This window comes from Salvelinus sp. IW2-2015, linkage group LG35 (assembly GCF_002910315.2).
Source record: "Salvelinus sp. IW2-2015 linkage group LG35, ASM291031v2, whole genome shotgun sequence".
Classification (NCBI taxonomy): Eukaryota; Metazoa; Chordata; class Actinopteri; order Salmoniformes; family Salmonidae; genus Salvelinus; species Salvelinus sp. IW2-2015.
In genome coordinates, this window is record NC_036874.1 from 21,506,345 (window position 1) to 21,528,065 (window position 21,721).

The following is a 21,721-nucleotide window of genomic DNA, read 5'->3' on the forward strand; positions in this document are numbered from 1 at the left end:
CACGGCTGCCTGTTAAATGCAGGGTTGCACAACTAAATAAGTTGTCTATGTTGTTCCATGTCATTGTCACTGACGGATAGCTGGAGTATGCTATATGAGCGAGGTGTCACGCCCTGACCATAGTTTGCTTTGTATGTTTTATGTTTTGGTTGGTCAGGGTGTGATCTGTGTGGGCATTCTATGTTGTATGTCTGGTTTGTATATTTCTATGTGTTTGGCCTGATATGGTTCTCAATCAGAGACAGGTGTTTTGCGTTGTCTCTGATTGGGAACCATATTTAGGTAGCCTGTTTTGTATTGTGGGTTGTGGGTTATTGTCTATGTTATGTTGCATGTTAGCACATTGTTTATATAGCGGTCACGTTCGTCTTATTCGTTTTGTAAGTTTGTTTACGTGTTCTTCATTAAAGATAGAAGAATGTATTCAAACCACGCTGCGCTTTACGACGATCGTGACACGAGGAGAYAAAAAAAAGGGACTTGACTCAGTAATGAAACAAAAACAGATTTAAATTGGGTTTACCATTGACTTTATACATTTAGCAGATAAGTAGCTCAGTATAATAACATTTGGTTAAAAATAAGTCATTTACAAATGTACAAAAAAAATTTGCAAATACAAAGGCATCTTCATTTCTTGTGTATAGAAGTATAATAATGCCCAGCTTGTGTGCACAGACTGGCCAGGTCTGGGCTGCACGGTGCCTCTGATTCAGGGCTTCAGTGAGTCAGTATTTACTCAAATGCATAGCTAGTAGTCACATCAGTGCTCTGTAATTAATTACAGTTCTGTTCACATTACCTTTGCAATTCCTTCTAAGTATGACAACAATGGTACTACTACAGTATTTAGCTATGACAAAAAAATGTATGTGCAGTGCTTTTAGGAAGGCCAAATGGTGGACTGAGTTGTGTAGAATAATGTTCGTATTTAGTTCAAGGTTTATTTTATTATTGAAATGTATTTAAGCACTTTTAAACCAATCTAAAATGTTTCATATCCCTGATATTACAAGTGCTCAGTCGTTTCTGAGACCTTCAGATTAGGTTAATCAAATTAAGACACAACCCTTTGGATATGAGTAGCTTCGATCTTACTTCAGGGCCAAAAAAGTAAGGGCCCCTTATCGTCCAAAAGGCTGTTGAAATCAGCCACATACAGTAGATGCTACAGTAGAATGTATGAGTATCTTTCTTATGACTTTGAGTACTGTATTTTACACTGCACTTAAAGTAAAAACAATAAAACAATACTTGAAGTTGTCAAATACACAAGGTTTGTGAAATCATATATGTTCAACACGGAGAAAATAAAACTGAATGAGGTATAAAACATCTATGGGTGTTACACAAAAAGGAGCAACTTGAGGTAAAATACCATGCATCATAAAGAATAAATGAAGTGTGTTTATGTTTTTATTTTTTATACACGGACTGAGTCCTCTTCATTTTGCTTGTTGACATTGAAACCAGACCCCTCACCTCGTTTCCAAAAGGTCCGTTATCGTCCTTCCAGCCTATGTTGGGCAAAGCACTGTGGGAAAAAAACACATATTAATGAGTATGGCTGAGACTATGTGTGAATGCCAGTTGGGCAACTATGGGAAAATACAAAGTAAGAAATAGAACAGGCTTGAGAGGAGAAAAAGGAATGAAATAGTAAAACTGGAGAAATAGATAAGCCCAGAAAGAGAAATAGGTTCCAATGGTTGTAAGAGCAGTGATTCCCAGGGAGTGTTTCAGGGGAACCCATCAGGTCCAGTTGGGATCACTTGAGGATGTGAAGGGTTACGCAAAGCAAGGTCATGGGTCAGGGATAACTTTGTGACACCAACGGGAGCAGCAATGGGGTCTACCATACCCTAAAAAGCAGCAGTGTGACAGTGATGGGGTGGGGGCAGTGACAGGACACAAGGGCAGGGTACGGTTACATTACACTAAAGCTCAGTGGCCACTCTGGGTGCTCTCCCGCAATGAGTGAACTACACCACGCAGTACAGTGTCTGTGAATGTGTGCCACAAACCTCTCTGTCCATGGCTCTCACACCAGAGCTGGCAAGTACAATGCAGCGAGACATTGAACAGAAAATGAAGAATGGAGAGACATTTTTTTTTTTAAGAAATGAAAAAGGAGATCACTCAACTGGAAATTGCCCTGTACCATAAACACAAAAGAAAAGGCACAACAAACTTAAACAGTAGAAAAGCCTAGCTTAAAATAGCCTAATGAAAATCACGAGTTATCAATAACCGTTATGCTCTTGAATTCTACAAAAATACAGAGACAACAGTACGCCAATAACACATACATCCCTGTAATGTAGCCTACTAATGTTAAAATGTACATAGGGAGAGGCTGAGTGTACTCACCTTTGAGAATGTAGTCTGTCAGAAGCCTGGGCACCTTGTCACTGTCGTCTCTCATAGCTTGCAGGACTGCAACAGAAACGCAAACCAATCAGAAAAATAGATTTATTCCAGGAATTTATTTGACCACGGTATGTCAACCATCTATAACACCAGATAAACAACTGTACCATGTACTTCAAGTAGCACAAATGTTTTGATTTATTCAAGATTCATTTGATGGGTGGGGGATAAATGCTCTGTACCTGAGAGTTGCCACTTACTTTGGGTAAGGATCTGAAGATCTTCCACCGATGGAGGACCTCCTTTCTTCTCATATGGAATGACTGTGGTCAGATACTAAGAGAGACCATGGGGTAGAAACAACAGAGAAAAAGAGGGAGTATAAGTACAAAACCTAGTGAAAGTGTAAACACCCCTTGTACACTTTTCACATTTTTCTGCCTTAATTCAATTACACGTTATATTGTTTTCCTACTACAGCCTATCCCACATTTTCAAAGTGAACYAAGAATTATAGAACATTTTCCAAATTAATACCAATAAAAAAAACAGTCTTGATTGCATATGTAATACTTGGTGGAACCACCATTGGCAGCCATTACAGCTGGCAGCCATTACACAAATGTTCCTCTCACAGATGTAATGCCTGTCAAAAGTTATTCCACCAAGTATTAACTATGGCGTGTGAAGACATATGCAATCAAGGCATGTTTGTTTCGTGTTCTAATTAATTAAGAACATTTTCTATAATTTTCCTTTACATTGAAATTGTGTAGTAGGTTGTGTAGACTGGTTGGAAAAAAAATCAAATGTAATCCCATTTTACATTTAATACTAAGGCGGAACATTTAGAAAACTGTGCAAGGGGTGTGAAAAATTTCACCAGGCACTGTACACGCTAAATACAATTGTTCAATTGCTTCTCCATGAGAGTAGAAGTGGGCAACCATTGTAGAAAAGCAATTAACAGAGTGATGTTTGTTAAGACTCCTTCTTAAATACAGTGGGGGGTGGGTATGGTTAGCCATTTCCTATGGAGAGGTGAGACAGCGAGTAATTTATGTTCAGTTTATGGAGATGTGAAGCTGGGTGGATCAGCATTTTTAGGTGGGACTTACAGAGCAAAAGTCCAGACTTTAAATCTTCGTCATACTTTAGACTTTTTGTTATTATTATTATTTAGCGCGCTACTCTTCTTACACTGTTCGCGCTAGAAACGCCGTGGAAACATTACAACGTATAMACAACCATTTTGGGAACGCACTAGAAGGCATTACATAAATCCGCTTGGAGCCGGTTTAAACTGCATTTTAATGTTGACTGCTTAGGTATCAAGCAAAGTGCTTTATGCATGCTCAGTTCTTGGGTCTCAGGGGCCGCCCGAGTAGAAATGTTAAATGGAAGTTATGGAACTCCCTCGCCCGGTTATTTTTTACGAGGAAAAGTCCTCAATGAAACTGACATTAGGCTAAATGTGGAGAATTATACATTTGCCTCTGTTGGCCATCAAGTAAACCTATTCATGTGTATGACATTGTAGGCTACCATTTGATACAATAAATGTTGTTGAAATGACGATATCACTGGAGTCATTGCAAATCAATTTGTGCCGCTTGTGGAGCCTTTGTGCCACTTGTGTAGCCTTGTGTAGCCTTTGTGCCGCTTGTGTAGCCTTGTGGAGCCTTTGTGCCGCTTGTGGAGCTGGCAAACCAATGAAATATATAGCCTATAGCTTTGTCGGTGTAGCCTTGTGTTATTATGAACTATGAACTGTCAGATTAGGCTACATGTAAAACCCATTCAAAAAAATAAACACTGGCTGTTGTTGACAAGCATATTAAGTTCATATATATATTATTCATATTTAATTCAGTGATTGAAATGATGACCCCATTCTCAGTTGCCTGTTCCAGCCGGCTATTGGGGAAACAAGCACTTCTTATTGCGAAATCGCCTCGCTTTTTATGTTGAATAAATGTGTCTTAATTTGAACTAAGCAAGCTGCTCAATCGTTCAGTTTACATCTTGCCTACGTCTTGTCTAGGATACTGTAGACTATCTGAAATGAGATGTAGGCCTATAAGGGGCTATAGGCTACCTGCCTTTATCTCAGCAAACTATGGTAAAATTGAATTGGCAACTCCTCTCTTGCTGTAAAAAAAAATTAATTGGGCTAGTTTTCAGGCCTTTTGGGCGGGTTTTGAGAGGTCATTGGGCTAGAKATTTAAGCTTGACCTGGCAACCCTGCTTCTCATTGCACTTCTTTCAGTTTTCACATGCAACAACTGTCGTTTAGACACTGACCACAACCACACAACTACTGACCACAACTACTGCTCTTGTCTGTACTAGCTCTGGTACAGCTCTGGCCCTGGGTGTGCTCTGGTTCGCACTAGCTTTGGTCTACACTATACATTTTAACCACTTAAATTAGCATATCATGCCCACCAACAATAATTGTAACTCTTGAACCYTTCAAGCTAGATACACCAAACCAACTTTCATATTTTCAGACTATCTTAGCTTTTCACCTACCTACTTTTTCAACTATAACCAGTCACCACCATTACTACTGCAGGCACTACCACTACTATAACATATTTCAAAACCATACATACTTTAAAACAAGCTAGCAAATAAACCACATTTACTTCAGGAAATGTACTTTTAGCAATAAAGAGTTAATTTATTAGCTAGACTTACAGCTAGCTATCAGTAGGTCTACATAGAAATCTATTCTACATACAGTGTAGGGATGCTCCTGACTAAAACAAATCTTAGTTGACCAAGAGTCTTCTGATTAGTCGGGAAAAAATTACTTCTATTTTCCATGTCCTATGTTTGAATAAAATCAACTATATGTACGCTACTGAGCTTGTCTGATGCTTTAAGCACTGAGATTAAAAATGAAGACACATAAATTACTAAAGAGAGAGCCAGAGATCAATATAGCCTAACCAGAAGAAAAACACCTGTTCCCGACCTTCCTCCTCCCGCTGCCRGCTGCTGCTGGCTTTCGCAGATTTGCCTCGGCTGTTAAGCTCCTGAATTTGCCGGTAATAGGCTACACCAGCGGATGGCAACCTTTTCCATTTGGAGTGCCAAGTTATCATACCATTTCTACTGATCTGTCACGTTCCTGACCTGTTTTCTGTTGTTTTGTATGTGTGTGATGGTCAGGGCGTGAGTTTTGGGTGGGCATTCTATGTTGTGTGTTTCTATGTTGGTTTAGGGTTGCCTGGTATGGCTCTTAATTAGAGGCAGGTGTTTTGCGTTCCTCTAATTAAGAGTCATATTTAGGTAGGTTGTTTCACTGTGTTCGTTGTGGGTGGTTGTTACCTGTCTCTGTGTTTGTGMTCTGCACCAGATAGGTCTGTATCGGTTTTGCACGTTTGTTATTTTGTAAGTTGTTTGTAGTGTTCACTTGTTCTTATAATTAAACATGTTGAGCACTGGCTACGCTGCATTTTGGTCCTCTCCTTCACCCCAGGAAGAAAACCTTTACAGAACCACCCACCAAACCAGGACCAAGCAGCGTAGCAACGGGGAGCAGCAGCGGCCCAGTACACAGGACTACTGGACACAGGAGGAATGGTCTTGGGAGATCATGGACGGAAAAGGACCCTGGGGAAGGGTTGGAGAGAATCGCCGCTCTCGGGAGGTGAAGAACCGGAGTTATGAGGGGACGCGTCTTGCACGGAAGCCTGAAAAGCCCGTGAGTAACACCCAAAAATTTCTTGGGGGGGGGGCTAAAGGGGAGTGTGGCGAAGCCGGGTTGGATACCTGAGCCAACTCCCCGGTGGCCGTGGAGTGAGAGAGCGTCGTACTGGTCAGACACCGTGTTATGCGGTAAAGCGCACGGTGTCCCCAGTACGCGTGCTTAGCCCAGTGCGGGCTATTCCACCTTGCCACTGGAGGGCTAGGTTGGGCATCGAGCCGAGTGCCATGAAGCCGGCCCAACGTATCTGGTCTCCAGTAGTCTCCTCGGGCGGCGTACATGGCACCAGCCTTACAGGTGGTGTCCCCGGTTTGCCTGCATAGCCCAGTGCGGGCTATTCCACCTCGCCGCACTGGCAGGCTACGGGGACCATTCAACCTGGTAAGGTTGGGGAGGCTCAGTGCTCAAGAGCACGTGTCCTCCTTCACGGTCCGGTATATCCGGCGCCACTTCCCACCCCAGCTCAGTACCACCAGTGCCTACACCACGCACCAGCTTCCAGTGCATCTCCAGAGCCCTGTTCCTCCTCCACGCACTCTCCCTATGGTGCGTGTCTCCAGCCCAGTGCCTCCAGTTCCGGCACCACGCACCAAGCCTCCTGTGCGTCTCCAGAGCCCTGTACGCACTGTTCCTTCTCCCCGCACTCGCCCTGAGGTGCGTGCCCTCAGCCCGGTACCTCCAGTTCCGGTACCACGCACCAGGCCTAGAGTGCGCCACGAGAGTCCAGTGTGCCCTGTTGTTGTTCCCCGCACTAGCCTGAAGGTGCGTGTCCTTAGCCCGGTACCTCCAGTTCCGGTACCACGCACCAGGCCTACAGTGCGTCTCAGCCGGCCAGAGTCTGCCGTCTGCCCAGCGGCGCCTGAACTGCCCGTCTGCCAGCGGCGCCTGAACTGCCCGTCTGCCAGCGGCGCCTGAACTGCCCGTCTGCTCAGCGGCGCCTGAACTGCCCGTCTGCCCAGCGGCGTCTGAACTGCTCGTCTGCCCTACGCCGTCTGAACTGTCCGTCTGCCATGAGCCTGCAAAGCCGCCCGTCTGCCATGAGCCTGCAAAGCCGCCCGCTGCCATGAGCCTACAGAGCCGTCCGCCAGACAGGAGCCGCTAGAGCCGTCCGCCAGACAGGAGCCGTTAGAGCCTTCCGCCAGACCGGATCAGCCAGAGCCTTCCGCCAGACCGGTCACTAGCCAGAGCCTTCCGCCAGACCGGATCAGCCAGAGCCTTCGCAAGACCGGATGCAAGCCAGAGCCTTCCGCCAGACCGGATCAGCCAGAGCCTTCCGCCAGACCGGATCAGCCAGAGCCTTCCGCCAGACCGGATCAGCCAGAGCCTTCCGCCAGACCGGATCAGCCAGAGCCTTCCGCCAGACCGGACCTGCCAGAGTCCCTCAGCCCGGACCTGCCAGAGTCCCTCACCCGGACCTGCCAGATCGCCTCAGCCCGGACCTGCCAGAGTCCCTCAGCCCGACCTGCCAGAGTCCCTCAGCCAGGACCTGCCAGAGTCCTCAGCCAGGACTGCCAGAGTCCCTCAGCCAGGACCTGCCGCCCCTTATCCCGGTGCTGCCCCTTATCCCGGTGCTGCCCCTTATCCCGGTGCTGCCCCTTCATTTAGGTGGTTTTAGTTGGAGGGTGGTCATTGGGAGGGGATACAGAAGCGGGGAGTGACTATGGTGGTGTGGGGACAGCGTCCGGAGCCTGAGCCACCACCGTGGTCAGATGCCCACCCAGACCCTCCCCTGGACTTTGTGCTGGTGCGCCCGGCGTTCGCACCTTGAGGGGGGGGTTCTGTCACGTTCCTGACCTGTTTTCTGTTGTTTTGTATGTGTGTGATGGTCAGGGCGTGAGTTTTGGTGGGCATTCTATGTTGTGTGTTTCTATGTTGGTTTAGGGTTGCCTGGTTGGCTCTTAATTAGAGCAGTGTTTTGCGTTCCTCTAATTAAGAGTCATATTTAGGTAGGTTGTTTCACTGTGTTCGTTGTGGGTGGTTGTTACCTGTCTCTGTGTTTGTGTTCTGCACCAGATAGGTCTGTATCGGTTTTGCACGTTTGTTATTTTGTAAGTTGTTTGTAGTGTTKACTTGTTCTTATAATTAAACATGTTGAGCACTGGCTACGCTGCATTTTGGTCCTCTCCTTCACCCCAGGAAGAAAACCTTTACATGATCTGCATGCCAGTTATGATTTTCATATGCACATTTTCATGGAACAGTTTAATTTAATTTATAATAAAGCCTTCCTATCTCAAAATCAATGTTATGTGGTAAATCTAAATGAAAATGATACAAATCTAAAAGTAACTTTTATTTTCATTGCCAATATGTAAAAATAGTCTACATAAAGCCAAACATTTTTAACATTGCAACCTGCAGGTAGAAAATATCCTGATAAAAATAAATATAATCTAAATCACATTGTCTATGCATGACCTGTCTGCAAGGAACTTGAAACAATGTGTCAGCTATTGTTTTAACTTGGTCTGGCCTGAAGCTCCTGCTAGCTAACTTGCAACATTGTATAAAATATTCTGAGTCCTCAAGAGTTTTCAGCTCCAGTGAGCTCTAGACAGACAGACACAGCTGCAGGCTATTTTGCGAGGGATAAGACGTAATCAGGTAGACCTATTTTATGACGCTTCCACCGGATCAGAGCATGACATTTCTTCCCCTTTCATGCTGAGCGGTAATCAAAAGGGAGCGAGCTGTAAAGATTTTTCAAATAGGCTCCGTTGAGGAACAACTATAATTTTCAATGGATGTAAAAACAGACTTTGTCTACTCGCTGCTTGAGGCGAAGAAAAAATTACTTTCAGAAATTCCACAGTGATAGTAAGTTAAGACAATCATAAATAGCATTAGATCCTCAAATGGGCACAATTGTAGGCCTACATTTGCTCGCAGACTAAGTAGACTAGTCCTAATTCTATATGCGTAATCAGTTGCGTGTCCTCTACTCAAGATTGACAGGAGTGCTCCAAACAAAAGACAATTAATAAATTGACAACTTGTAAATGGAATGAAATAAACCAAAACTTTTTTCTCACAGCCTAGGTTGTGTGCTCTGCAAACGTGTCCACTCCTACAATGACAACTGTGACAACGGTAAGACTGTAATAATAATATATTGAGTGCATTAACAGAAATGACCGTAACCAAACAAACATTGTAGATTAGAAATMATGGGAATTAACAGTAAATGTACTACTGGTGATACTGGTGCACCTTTCCAACAAGTCAATTCGTCAGATTTCTGKCCTGCTTGAGATGCCCGGTCAACTGTAAGTGCTGTTATTGTAAAGTGTAAATGTCTAGGAACAACAATGGCTCAGCCGCGAACAATGGCTCAGCCGAGTGCTGAAGGGCGTAGCGCGTAAAAATTCTCTGTCCTCGGTTGCAACACTCACTACGGAGTTCCAAACTGCATCTGGAAGCAACGTCAGTACAATAACTGTTCATCGGGAGCTTCATGAAATAGGTTTCCAATGCCAAGCATCGGCTGGAGTGGTGTAAAGCTCGCTGCCATTGGACTCTGGAGCAGTGGAATTGCGTTCTCTGGAGTGACGAATCATGCTTCACCATCTGGCAGTTCGACAGACGAATCTGGGTTTGACTGATGCCAGGACAATGCTACCTGCCCGAATGCATAGTGCCAACTGTAAAGTTCGGTGGAGGAGGAATAATGGTCTGGGGCTGTTTTTAATGGCCCCTTAATTCCAGTGAAGGGAAATCTTAACGCTATAGCATACAATAACATTCAAGATGATTATGTGCTTCCAACTTTGTGGCAACAGTTTGGGGATGGCCCTTCCCTGTTTCAGCATGACAATGCCTTATGCACAAACCGAGGTCCATACAGAAACGGTCGGTTAAGAACGGTTTGGAATAGCTTTACTGGCCTGCACAGAGCCCTGACCTCAAACCCATTAAACACCTTTGGGATGAATTGGAATGCAGACTGCGAGCCAGGCCTAACCGCCCAACATCAGCGTCCGACCTCACTAATGCTCTTGTGGCTGAATGGAAGCAAGTCCCTGCAACAATGTTCCAACATGTAGTGGAAAGTAGGGCTGGGCGATATATAGAATTAATTTGAATTCATGTTTTTGCGCGACATTCCAAATGCCTGCAGAATCAAAGTTTTTGTATTTTTCGTTTTCATGAGCATTTATYTCCGCTTGTTCTCATGTTGTCTTTTTGGTCTCGTCTCGTTCACTCCMTKTGTGCTGTGCACCTTCCCATTTACACCAGAGGTCTGTATATAATGACAAYATGCTCATGTGMCCGCCCTAACAACGGGTGTCGTTGTTCGAAAGGCGGGAAGGCAGGCGGACAAGCTTAGGTTCAAAATAAGCACACAGAAACGCATTGGCCATATTTTGGACAGATTTTAGCGCTTCGCCTCTTTCTCCCAAGACGCTCCCCCAACAACTCACAAAAACAAAGATGAGAGATCACTTCTTCCTCTCTGACAAACGGTTTCAATATGCTATTTGCATTTGAGGTTTGGTCCAACAGAATCGATCATATGGACACCGAAACACATGGAGACATTATTTTACTGTAGTAGAGGAGAAGTTAACCCTATCGAACCATACCCTGTTTATGTTTCAACTCCTCAAATTTCAAGCAGAGCAGACACTACTGAAAAGGATGTACCAATGAACAAAACGAATGATCAGTTTGTAGCGCGCATTACGGTACAATGTATCGCTGGCAGCATTTTTGRCGAATAAAGATAGTTATACTAGCTGTTTAGGCTGTGTTTTATAAATGTGCAATAAGCATAAAACAGTTATATAAGGAATTGGCAACTCGTTCTCATTCTGAGAAATGAGGTAGGCCACTTTATTTCAACATCTGTTCAAACAGTTGGAGATGGACAGAAGAATGTGTTAGTTAAAATTCAACTGTTTTGCTTTGTTAGCTGAATTCAGAGCTTGTGAAATTATACCTAGATCCAAGTTGGCTAAACTTGAAAAATAAATATTAGTTGGCTACTTACTAGCACGTGTGCTTGTGCTTGAGAGATTGTTTATGAGACCGGTGTTCATTTTCTATGCCTGATACATTATTAGTTGATGTGCATTATGCATGGTTCTGATTAAATTTGTAACAAAAATATCATTTTTTTAGACAGACCTGAAAGCCAGATCAGTGATTATTACAAAAAAAAGCAGGTACAAGTATTTTGATAAAATAATTAAATTATTAGTGGGTCTTATGGCTGTTGAAGGCATTTATTTAGCCTAGGTATAATTTTACAAGCTCTGAATTCATTAGATTATTACTGACTGTTTTAAACGCAGTGTAATTTACCTTTAAATTGTACAACAAAGCTTATTTAGAGAAAACATTTAAAAAAATCTATATATACAGTTGAAGTTAGAAGTTTACATACACTTAGGTTGGAGTCATTAAAACTCGTTTTTCAACCACTCCACAAATTTCTTGTTAACAAACTATAGTTTTGGCAAGTCGGTTAGGACATCTACTTTGTGCATYACACAAGTAATTTTTACAACAATTGTTTACAGACAGATTATTTCACTAATAATTCACCGTATCACAATTCCAGTGGGTCAGAAGTTAACATACACTGAGTTGACTGTGCCTATAAACAGCTTGGAAAATTCAAGAAAACGATATCATGGCTTTAGAAGCTTCTCAGCAAAAAAATCTTTTTTTAAGCTAATTGACATCATTTGAGTCAATTGGAGGTGTACCTGTGGATGTATTTCAAGGCCTACCTTCAAACTCAGTGCCTCTTTACTTGACATCATGGGAAAATCAAAATAAATCAGCCAAGACCTCAGAAAAAAAATTGTAGACCTCCACAAGTCTGGTTCATCCTTGGGAGCAATTTCCAAATGCCTGAAGGTACCACGTTCATCTGTACAAACAACAGTAATGCAAGTATAAAACACCATGGGACCACGCAGTCGTCATACCGCTCAGGAAGGAGACAGTTCCGTCTCCTAGAGATGAACGTACTTTGGTGTGAAAAGTGCAAATCAATCCCAGAACAACAGCAAAGGACCTTGTGAAGATGCTGGAGGAAACAGGTACAAAAGTATCTATATCCACCGTAAAATGAGTCCTATGTCGACATAAACCTGAAAGGCCGCTCAGCAAGGAAGAAGCCACTGCTCCAAAACCGCCATAAAAAGCCAGACTACGGTTTGCAACTGCACATTGGGACAAAGATTGTACTTTTTGGAGAAATGTCCTCTGGTCTGATGAAACAAATAGAACTGTTTGACCTGAATGACAATCGCTGTGTTTGGAGGAAAAAGGGTTACTAAGAAACATCCCTCTGGGGGTAGCATCTGGATTTAAAAAGTGATAACTATCCCATCACATTTCACATGCCCTTTTTTAAAGGACATCTTTTTCCATTCCACACATACTAAGAAACATCCCTCTGGGGGGGTAGCATCTGGATTTAAAAAGTGATAACTATCCATCACATTTCACATGCCCTTTTTTTAAAGGACACTTTTTCCATTCCCACTGTAACTTCTAAACAGATAACGACTAAACACAAACAACCAGACGTCGTGAATACAGTAAAGTACAGAATACAGTTTAATGCTTTTTACAATACAATCATATTTGGCTAGATGGGGGTACTACAATCACGCAGCTCAAGCCTCGGCTTGCAAGCCGAGGAACACCATCCCAACCGTGAAGCACGGGGGTGGCAGCATCATGTTGTGGGGTGCTTTGCTGCACGAGGGGCTGGTGCCCTTCACAAAATAGATGGCATCATGAGGGAGGAAAATGATGTGGTATATTGAAGCAACATCTCAAGACATCAGTCAGGAAGTTAAAGCTTGGTCGCAAATGGGTTTTCCAAATGGACAATGACCCCAAGCATACTTCCAAGGTTGTGGCAAAATGGCTTAAGGACAACAAAGTCAAGGTATTGGAGTGGCCATCACCAAGCCCTGACCTCAATCCTATAGAAAATGTGTGGGCTGAACTGAAAAAGCGTGTGTGAGCAAAGAGGCCTACACACCTGACTCAGTTTACACCAGCTCTGTCAGGAGGAATGGGCCAAAATTCACCCAACTTATTGTGGGACGCTTGTGGAAGGCTACCCGAAACGTTTGACCCAAGTTAAATAATTTTAAGGCAATGCTACCAAATACTAATTGAGTGAATGTAAACTTCTAACCCACTGGGAATGTGATGAAAGAAATAAAAGCTGAAATAAATAATTCTCTCTACTATTATTCTGACATTTCACATTCTTAAAATAAAGTGGTGATCCTAACTGACCTAAGACAGGGAATTGTTACTTGGATTAAATGTCAGGCAGGAATTGTGAAAAACTGAGTTTAAATGTATTTGGCAAAGGTGTATGTAAACTTCCGACTTCAACTGTATATATTGTGAATCTCCCATAAGCTGAGAAAATCGAGATATGYGTTTTAGGCCATATCACCCAGCCCTAAGCCTTRCCAGAAGTGTAGAGGCTGTTATAGCAGCAAAGGGGGGACCAACTCCATATTAATGCCCATGATTTTTGAATGAGATGTTCAACGAGCAGGTATTCACATACTTTTGGTCATGTAGTGTATATTTGCCACAGCTTGACTAAATAAATCTCAGTCGACCAACAGCCTATCGACCAAACAATCAACCAGTCGACTAACTAGGGTCAGCCCTAATACAGTGCTTTCTGAAAGTATTCATACCCCTTGACTTATTCCACATTATGTTGTGTTACAGCCTGAATTCAAAATGAATTAAAATCATTTCTCACCCATCTACACACAATACCCCATAACAACAAAGTGAAAACATGTTTTTGGAAATGTTAGTAAAAAAATGTTAAATGAAATACAGAAATATCTAATTTACATAAATAAGTATTCACACCCCTGAGTCAATACATGGTAGAATCCCCTTTGGCAGAGATTACAGCTGCAAGTCTATCTGAGTAAGTCTCTAAGAGCTCTGCACACCTGGATTGTACAATAGTTGTACATCTTTTTTAAATTCTTCAAGCTCCGTCAAGTTGGTTGTTGATCATTGCTAGTCAGCAATTTTCAAGTCTTGCCACAGGTTTTCAAGAAGATTTAAATCACAACTGCAATTAGGCCACTCAAGAACATTCAATGTCGTCTTGGCAAGCACCTCCAGTGTAGATTTGGCCTTGCATTTTAGGTTATTGTCCTGCTGAAAGGTGAATTTGTCTCCCAGTGTCTGTAGGAAAGCAGACTGAACCAGGTTTTCCTCTAAGATTTTGCCTGTGCTTAGCTCTGTTCCGTTTCTTGTGCATCTATTTATTTGAAACCCACAGCATGATTGATTCAGAGTTTCTTTGCTTTCCTAAGAGTGTTGTTCACTTGATCCTGCTTTTTATCCCCATCTTCTAACAAAAGACTGCTTTGTTCTTTGTCTTTCTTCTTTTAGTTTTCACACGCAACAACTGTAGTTGAGACATTTTTGTGATCTAACTGCCCCATAATCCAAATTAATATGGTTGATATAGTAGTTAATCAAAAATAATTATTTTACTACATTAAACTTTGACTATATGCAACTGCTTTGCTTTAAATAGTAAAGTAAAACGTTTTAAACTTCTACCACAAAAATACTTTAATCCCACCAATTGTACTTCATGTACAATTACCATCTAGTTGACCAACAAAAACACACACACACAGCACCAATGAATAGCGCAACAGACAGAGAGAAAGAGAGAAATATAGGCACCTGTCTTTCACTCCCACTACTCCCAAAAGTTTGCCGGAAGCCATTTTGAATGGTAGACGAGAGCCCCACCATGCTAAAGCGCTAGAGAGGAAGGAAGTGAAGTAGAGAAACGGGAAGTAAGAGGCACACAAACTGGAAACAAGCAGATGAAAATAGAAGGAACCATGTGCAAGGTTTAAAAGGTCAATATCCCCAAAACAATAAACCAGTAAATGAGTTTGTAAAAAGAGTGAAGTAATAAGGTATCAAGATAGTAATACGGGGGGACATCTGTACAAGCAAGAAATAAGTTGTATAAGGTTTGAATACATTAAAAGGTTACTAAGCAATGCCATAAAACAGTGGATCAGCAGGAATTGTGTGTGTGTGTTTGTGTGTGTGCACGCACAGCATGGATGGTGTCACTCACTGATCCTAGTGCTTGTGTTCTCTCTGGTCGGCCCTGCGGGGCCCCGGCACCACTCTTGAGTTTTTTCTTTTTCTTCAGTAGTTCCCTGTGTTCCTTCTGTCTGTTCTGCACATCTATCAGGATAGAGATGAAGCTGTTCTTCACCTCTTTTTCAAAGTCCAGCTCGTCCCTGAGGGCCAGGTGTTGAATCAGCTCCTCACCGTAATGTCTGATGGCCATCTCCACCTCCTCTAGCCGCTCATTCAGCTCTGCTACACACAGGGTCCTCTCTCCTGCACACCACAAACGCCACGCGCACACACCACACAGAAATGTAGCATAAGAATGCAAGCACACTCTTAACCTCCCCCTCCCTCACACCATTTACACACACACACACGCACGCAGCGCACGCACGCACGCACGCACGCACGCACGCACGCACGCGGCACGCACACACACACACACACAACCCACACACACCACACCAACACACACACACACACACACACACACCACATCCTAACTGACAAGAGATATACTCACGCTCTTCATAGCTGTGGTTTGTTCTGGGGCGCTGGATGTCCAGAGAGAGCATGGCGAGGTCTGACTGAGAGGGGTGGTTCTGCTCTGCCTCCAGGTCAGGAGAGTCCTGCATCATCTCCTCTATCTCCTCAATAACCTACAATACACACGGTAACACCACACATTTGGGATCAGTTCCATTTCTATTCCTGTCTGTTGCATTGGACATAGAATGTCTCCATGTAGTTCAATTCCAATCCTTGGAATGAAATTGTATTCCTGAATTGACTGGCACTGTCGATAGAATAGACCCCAACTCTGGTTAACGCACACACACCGGCTCAGTCTACCTGTCATCTGTCTATGTGAAGCACATTCAAGCAACAGGCACAAGCCCCATACCCAGCTCTGCTACACTGTATTCTATCTTTGATAAAGTGCAGGTCAGCCTTGGGCTATTCCAGGCAGAGCTGTGGGTTGGTAGGTTGGTAAATTGGTGGGTAGCCCTACCTGTTCTGCGGTGAAGAGGGGTTCGTCATTGAGGCAGGAGACGATGATGGTGTGCATGTCCATCTGTTCCCTCAGCTCATCGTCGGACAGCTCCAGTGTTACATCATCCACCCTCTGACAGGTCAGGGGGAGGGGATTGAATCAAAACTAAATCCTGGCACAATGAAWTCTGAATTTTAGATTGGAGCGATAAACAGATTGGACAGGACGGTAGGGGCAGGGAGAGGGGGAGTGGTAGGGAATAGGGATCGAGGGAGAAAGAGAGAGAGAGAGAGTGGGGATGAAAGGAAAGGGGCAAAGAAAGAGCCCTCTATGAAGCAGGAACATGACTCACTGGTTTGTCTTTGAGGTTTAGAGCGGGGAGATGGAGGGAGCGCGTTCGAGACTGTTTCCAATCCACTGCCATGACATTACCATAATTATCTGCGAGAGCATTCCAGATCCTGTGGTGTGAAATGAGATGAGAGACACATGACAGTTAACACCACCACCTGTAGGACCAAAAGCTCATGTAGATAAGTGATAGCTAACTTCTAATAATGGTCAACAGTGGTTAAATGTGTCATAATGACACTGCACTTGGAAGCAGTAAGATGTAACGAGGACTAATCTGCCAGCTGTGCGATATGTTTGGGCTGTTGATAATGCTACAGCTGTTAATGCTACCGCTTTAAGACGGTATTATGAATAGTGAAAAGCAGAAGGGTGAGACATTAATAACGAATCTATCATTTATAAACAGCATAGTATTGGGCTAAATATTTATTAACCACAAACAGATTAGTGGGATCAACTACTCTACCCAAGACATAAGCCAAATATTTAATCTTTTAGGAGGGGATAAATGTGAATTGTCCGATTTGTTCTGAACTCCCGGGAAGGGTATTTCGGTCAACATTCTAATCTAGAGTTTAGTAGGATGTCTTTGTTAGGCACATTTGGGAAACCATGCACTGTTATGTTGTCAACTGAGATTATGTGAGTTCTAAAATCTAGTTTCATGGAACAGTCAAATGACCATTGATAACATTGCTTATTGACAAGTCATCAGCACAACTGACAGTACGTGCATAGGAACAATAATGCATGGGGGAAAAAGCATCATTATAAACGTAAACTTCTAGTGAAATGAACGTAGCATTACAATATTCTCGAATAGGTGTAAATATGCTATAAACTTATCTGATACAATGTTGAATGTCCGCCGCTTGCATCAACCATCAATACTCGTGACAGCATGTATGAGTTGGACGCTATTATGCAGGGCGTGACATTGACATTTGATAGTATGTTGCAAGGGAGGTGTTGTTACAAACTAACTTTGGCCAGGAGTCACTTCGCATACTCACTCGTCGTTCCTCAACGTTGTATCCTCGGTGATAATGTTTACAGGGGCAATGTTCTCCGTTTGGGTGTTGAAATTTCGGAAACACACTGTCAATCTCTCGTCGAAATCGTTCACCAGCTCTTCCATGGACTTGAAGCTGCCTATTTCGCCCGAAAAGCTGTCGTTGAGCTCTGGAAGGACCCTCAGAACGCCTGTCAACTGCTCGGCAACCAAGTTTACTCGGTCCATCCGAGTCCCCTGCTCTGAGACCGGCTCAAATTCCTTAAAATCGTGCCACTCGTCATCGAAATGTGCAAGGGGCGCCGCCATGGCTGCACCCAAAGTGCCTCTGATGAATGATGTATGCGACGACGGAATGTCAGGACACAGCATCCTCCGGTGGGAGCTGTGTCTCTTTGGACCGATCCGAAAACTATTTTTCGCCACCTCCGAGGTCCTAACCTCTTGGCGTTTGCGTATCTATAAAAACGGGATAGGCGCAAGCAATATGGTAATATAACAACATTCGGGGAGACAACGCCTTATTGCTTACACCTTTCTGGGTTTTACAGATCTGCAATCACTGAACACTAAGGTCAAAGGAAAATGGTGCCAGGGGTTACTTTCAGGCCGGGCTTCCCTCTCACAAAATGACCCTTTGACACAAAAACGTAACCAAATGTATTCACAGAGATAGAGGCCAAACAAAGTATTAGTCAGTTTATTTTCAATAATCTAGAACATTAAATAAATTGTAGTCCCAAGACCCAAACTATGGAATTTAATGACATTTACACAATAATAGTAGCTTAGCTAGGCTACAATCAAATTCAGACCAGTCACCAGAGAATGACTAAACATTTTGATGCTTCAGGGACTAATTTTACATTGGTTTGCAAACATTCTGGACCAACACCATTTTGATCTTGTATAGCAACACTACAAAGCGGCACCCCAACATCTGAAATAGAAGAAATAGGTTTCCTTAGAGAGAATAACAGAATGTTTAACTGCACAACACATGCATTAAAACATAATTCTTTCATACTAACACTTGACACCCAGCTTCATAACACGTTATGACAGTCATAACCCTGTCATAATATGTCATAACAGCTGACACAACATTGTCATAACCTGTCATATTATTGTCATAACACTGTCATGACCCATATATTTACACCTGTTGTGACATATATTGTGTTATTTTATGTTTGGCTATGACACTTACATAAGCGTGTGAAAACCCACATTTATTTAAATGTATTTTTTCCCTGGCAAGAAGTTTCCTTTCGTTTGAAAATGTGTTTCTTAAGTCCTTTGTTGTTGTTTGTTACGAATACCACTGAAGGTGGCTCCCCTTCCTGTTCGGGTGGCGCTCGGCGGTCGTCGTCGCCGGTCTACTAGCTGCCACCGATCCCTTTTTCRTTTTCGTTTGTTTTTGTCTAATTGTTTTCACCTGTTCCTTGTTGGGGTTTTGGGATGGGTGTTATTTAAGTTCGTTTAGCCCGCTGGTGTTTGTGCGGGCTTGTTGTTATTTGACGTATGTGGTGTTTGTGTTCTGTTGGGTTTTCGCTGTCCGGTATTTTTAGTAACTATGGTTTTGGGTTTGTTGCACCTGTGTTTAGGGCTTCACCCGCGTTTGTAAACTGGTTACTTGACGAAGGACATTAAAAGCGTTTTTTCCCGGTTACCTTCTGCTCTCTGCGTCTGACTCCACACCRATCACTCTCCAGACGTTACATTGTTGTAATGAATTCTTTACAGTCATGTTTTTTTTCATCATATTTTACATAACTTGTAGAAAATACACTTTATGACACTGTCATTAAGCATTATGACCATCCTGTGCCACTACTTGAACTAAGAAAATACACTTTATGACACTGTCATGAAGCATTATGACCATCCTGTGCCACTACTTGAACTAAGAAAATGCACTTTATGATACTGTCAAGAAGCATTATGACCATCATAATCATATAGGCCTATCACATACATGCCGTTATGTCAGTCATCAGTCAAAAAAAGGGTGTGTAACGGGCTTCCTCCATCTCTTCATCCGAAGAGGAGTAGCAAGGATTGGACCAAAGTGCAGCGGGTTGTGAATACATAATGATTTAATAAATAAAACTGAACACGACGAACACTGGAATAATTACAAAACAAATAAACGAATGTAGACAGACCTGGACCCGAACTTACATACAACGTGAAGAACGCATGAACCAGGAAACAGACTACATAAAACGAACGAACAAACAAAAACCGGAACAGTCCCGTGTGGCGTAACATACAGACACTGACACAGGAGACAATCACCCACAAACAAACAGTGAGAACAACCTACCTTAATATGACTCTCAATCAGAGGAAACGTCAAACACCTGCCTCTAATTGAGAGCCATACCAGGCAACCCAAAACCAACATAGAAACAGAAAACATAGACTGCCCACCCAAAACTCACGCCCTGACCATCAAACACATACAAAACAACAGAAAACAGGTCAGGAACGTGACAGGGTGTATTGTCCTGCTTCTGAAATCTTCTCCTGTATTCATCCCAGTCATCAGCAACAGAGCATTGGGGTAGGTACATGTCTGACATCAATTTGTGCGCAATTACAATAATAATTTAATATGGTAAATTTCAGTAAATGTTATATAACATAAACATAATGTTGAAAAGTAGGTTATGGTGTAAGTAGGCTATTTATTTTGTAGGCTATTGTAGGCTATAAAGTAGGCTATTTGTCTTGTGTGGTAGGTTTTGTGGGTTTTAACACTCTTATGTAGGTGTCATAACCAGCCATAAAACAACGCAATATATGTCACAACAGATTAAATATATGTGTCAAGACAGTGTTATGACCATATGACAGTTTGACAAGTTATGTCAGCTGTTATGACATGGTTATGACCGTGTCATAACGTGTTATGATGCTGGGTGTCAAGTAAAGTGTTACCCATTGTTATTTATGTTGTCCTATAGGCTATTACTGTGTTAGTCTGGTGCTATTATAATTGAGTAATCTTTGCAGTGATAAACACTTTACCTTCGTTTTTACCATTGCTTTATCAGTGCCAGAGGGACTATCTTTCTGCACCTCTCCCTTTTTTGCAATTGGTTAGTCTGATCCGTGGATTCAAGATGAATTCCTTTCCAATCATGATCTGTAATGGCAAGAAAAAGTTAAGTTAACAATCATACAATTAACGACAACACACAGTAGGCTACAGCGATCCTGTTACTCTCGTTGTTGGAATGAGTGGACCAAGGCGCAGCGTGGTAGGTGTACATCTTTCTTTATTTAATGAACACCGAAAGAACAACAAATACAAACGAAACGTAAAGTTTTAGTAGAGCTAAACAGCACAGTACCAAAACAAGATCCCACAAACTACAGGTGGCAAAAGGCTGCCTAAGTATAATCCCCAATCAGAGAACGATAGACAGCTGCCTCTGATTGGGAACCATACCCGGCCAACAAAGAAATAGAAAACATAGATTGCCCACCCTAGTCACACCCTGACCTAACCAAATAGAGAATTAAAAGGATCTCTAAGGTCAGGGCGTGACAGATCCCTGACAACCATTATCATTACAGCATGACCAATGGAAAACATAAACAGCAGAACCTTAGACAATTTCTATAACAATGCAACCAAAAAGTGTGAGCTCAGCATACACTCTCAATTTTAGTTGAAACTCTGGCGAGCTCAGCTGAAGCAGTTTGTACTTGAAGTTAAGAACTTTGTAGAGATACTCCTCATTAGATTTTTGGTTGAATGAGCCCAGAGCAAAGGCCATAGCTTCATTGGCCTCTAGCTGGACATATTACCCCAGTATGTATATAGTTGCCAGCATTAAACAAAGCAGTACCAATATCTGGTACTTTGCCAGTGCCATGTGTAATTTCTATTCTCAAGTCACCTTTACATTGTAACTCAAGCAAGGCTGCATACTACTCTGCAATTGAATCTCTGACCTCCAAAATACACTAAAGAGTAATGGAGAATGGGWGTGGTGGCAGGAAGTTTCACCGTTCACTTTATTCATTAAAYAAATTAATCAAACAATGCAATCACAGTCTAATATTTGTACTACTGCGACAGGTATTCGTTGATATGAATGGTACAATGGCATTTGTGATGCATATGAGAGTGAAA

At 42.7% G+C, this 21,721-nt stretch overlaps 1 protein-coding gene across 3 annotated transcripts; it reads right to left on the reverse strand.

Moving 5' to 3' along the window:
* Positions 1 to 1,191: 1,191 nt before the first annotated feature.
* LOC111959102 (fasciculation and elongation protein zeta-2) lies at positions 1,192 to 18,011 on the reverse strand. Of its 3 annotated transcripts, XM_023980545.3 has the most exons (9): positions 17,573 to 18,011; positions 16,558 to 16,666; positions 16,224 to 16,337; positions 15,735 to 15,870; positions 15,210 to 15,481; positions 14,801 to 14,881; positions 2,631 to 2,706; positions 2,371 to 2,436; positions 1,192 to 1,534 (listed from the first exon to the last, which is right to left on the reverse strand). In XM_023980545.3, the coding sequence occupies exons 1-9, from the start codon at positions 17,941 to 17,943 to the stop codon at positions 1,518 to 1,520; spliced, it is 1,242 nt and encodes a 413-aa protein (XP_023836313.1). In that variant the 5' UTR covers positions 17,944 to 18,011; the 3' UTR covers positions 1,192 to 1,517. The 3 variants fall into 3 exon arrangements, with proteins under 3 accessions (XP_023836313.1, XP_023836314.1, XP_023836315.1); XM_023980546.3 differs by lacking the exon at positions 14,801 to 14,881 and having other exon boundaries at positions 15,189 to 15,481; XM_023980547.3 differs by lacking the exon at positions 14,801 to 14,881 and having other exon boundaries at positions 17,573 to 18,009.
* Positions 18,012 to 21,721: the final 3,710 nt, after the last annotated feature.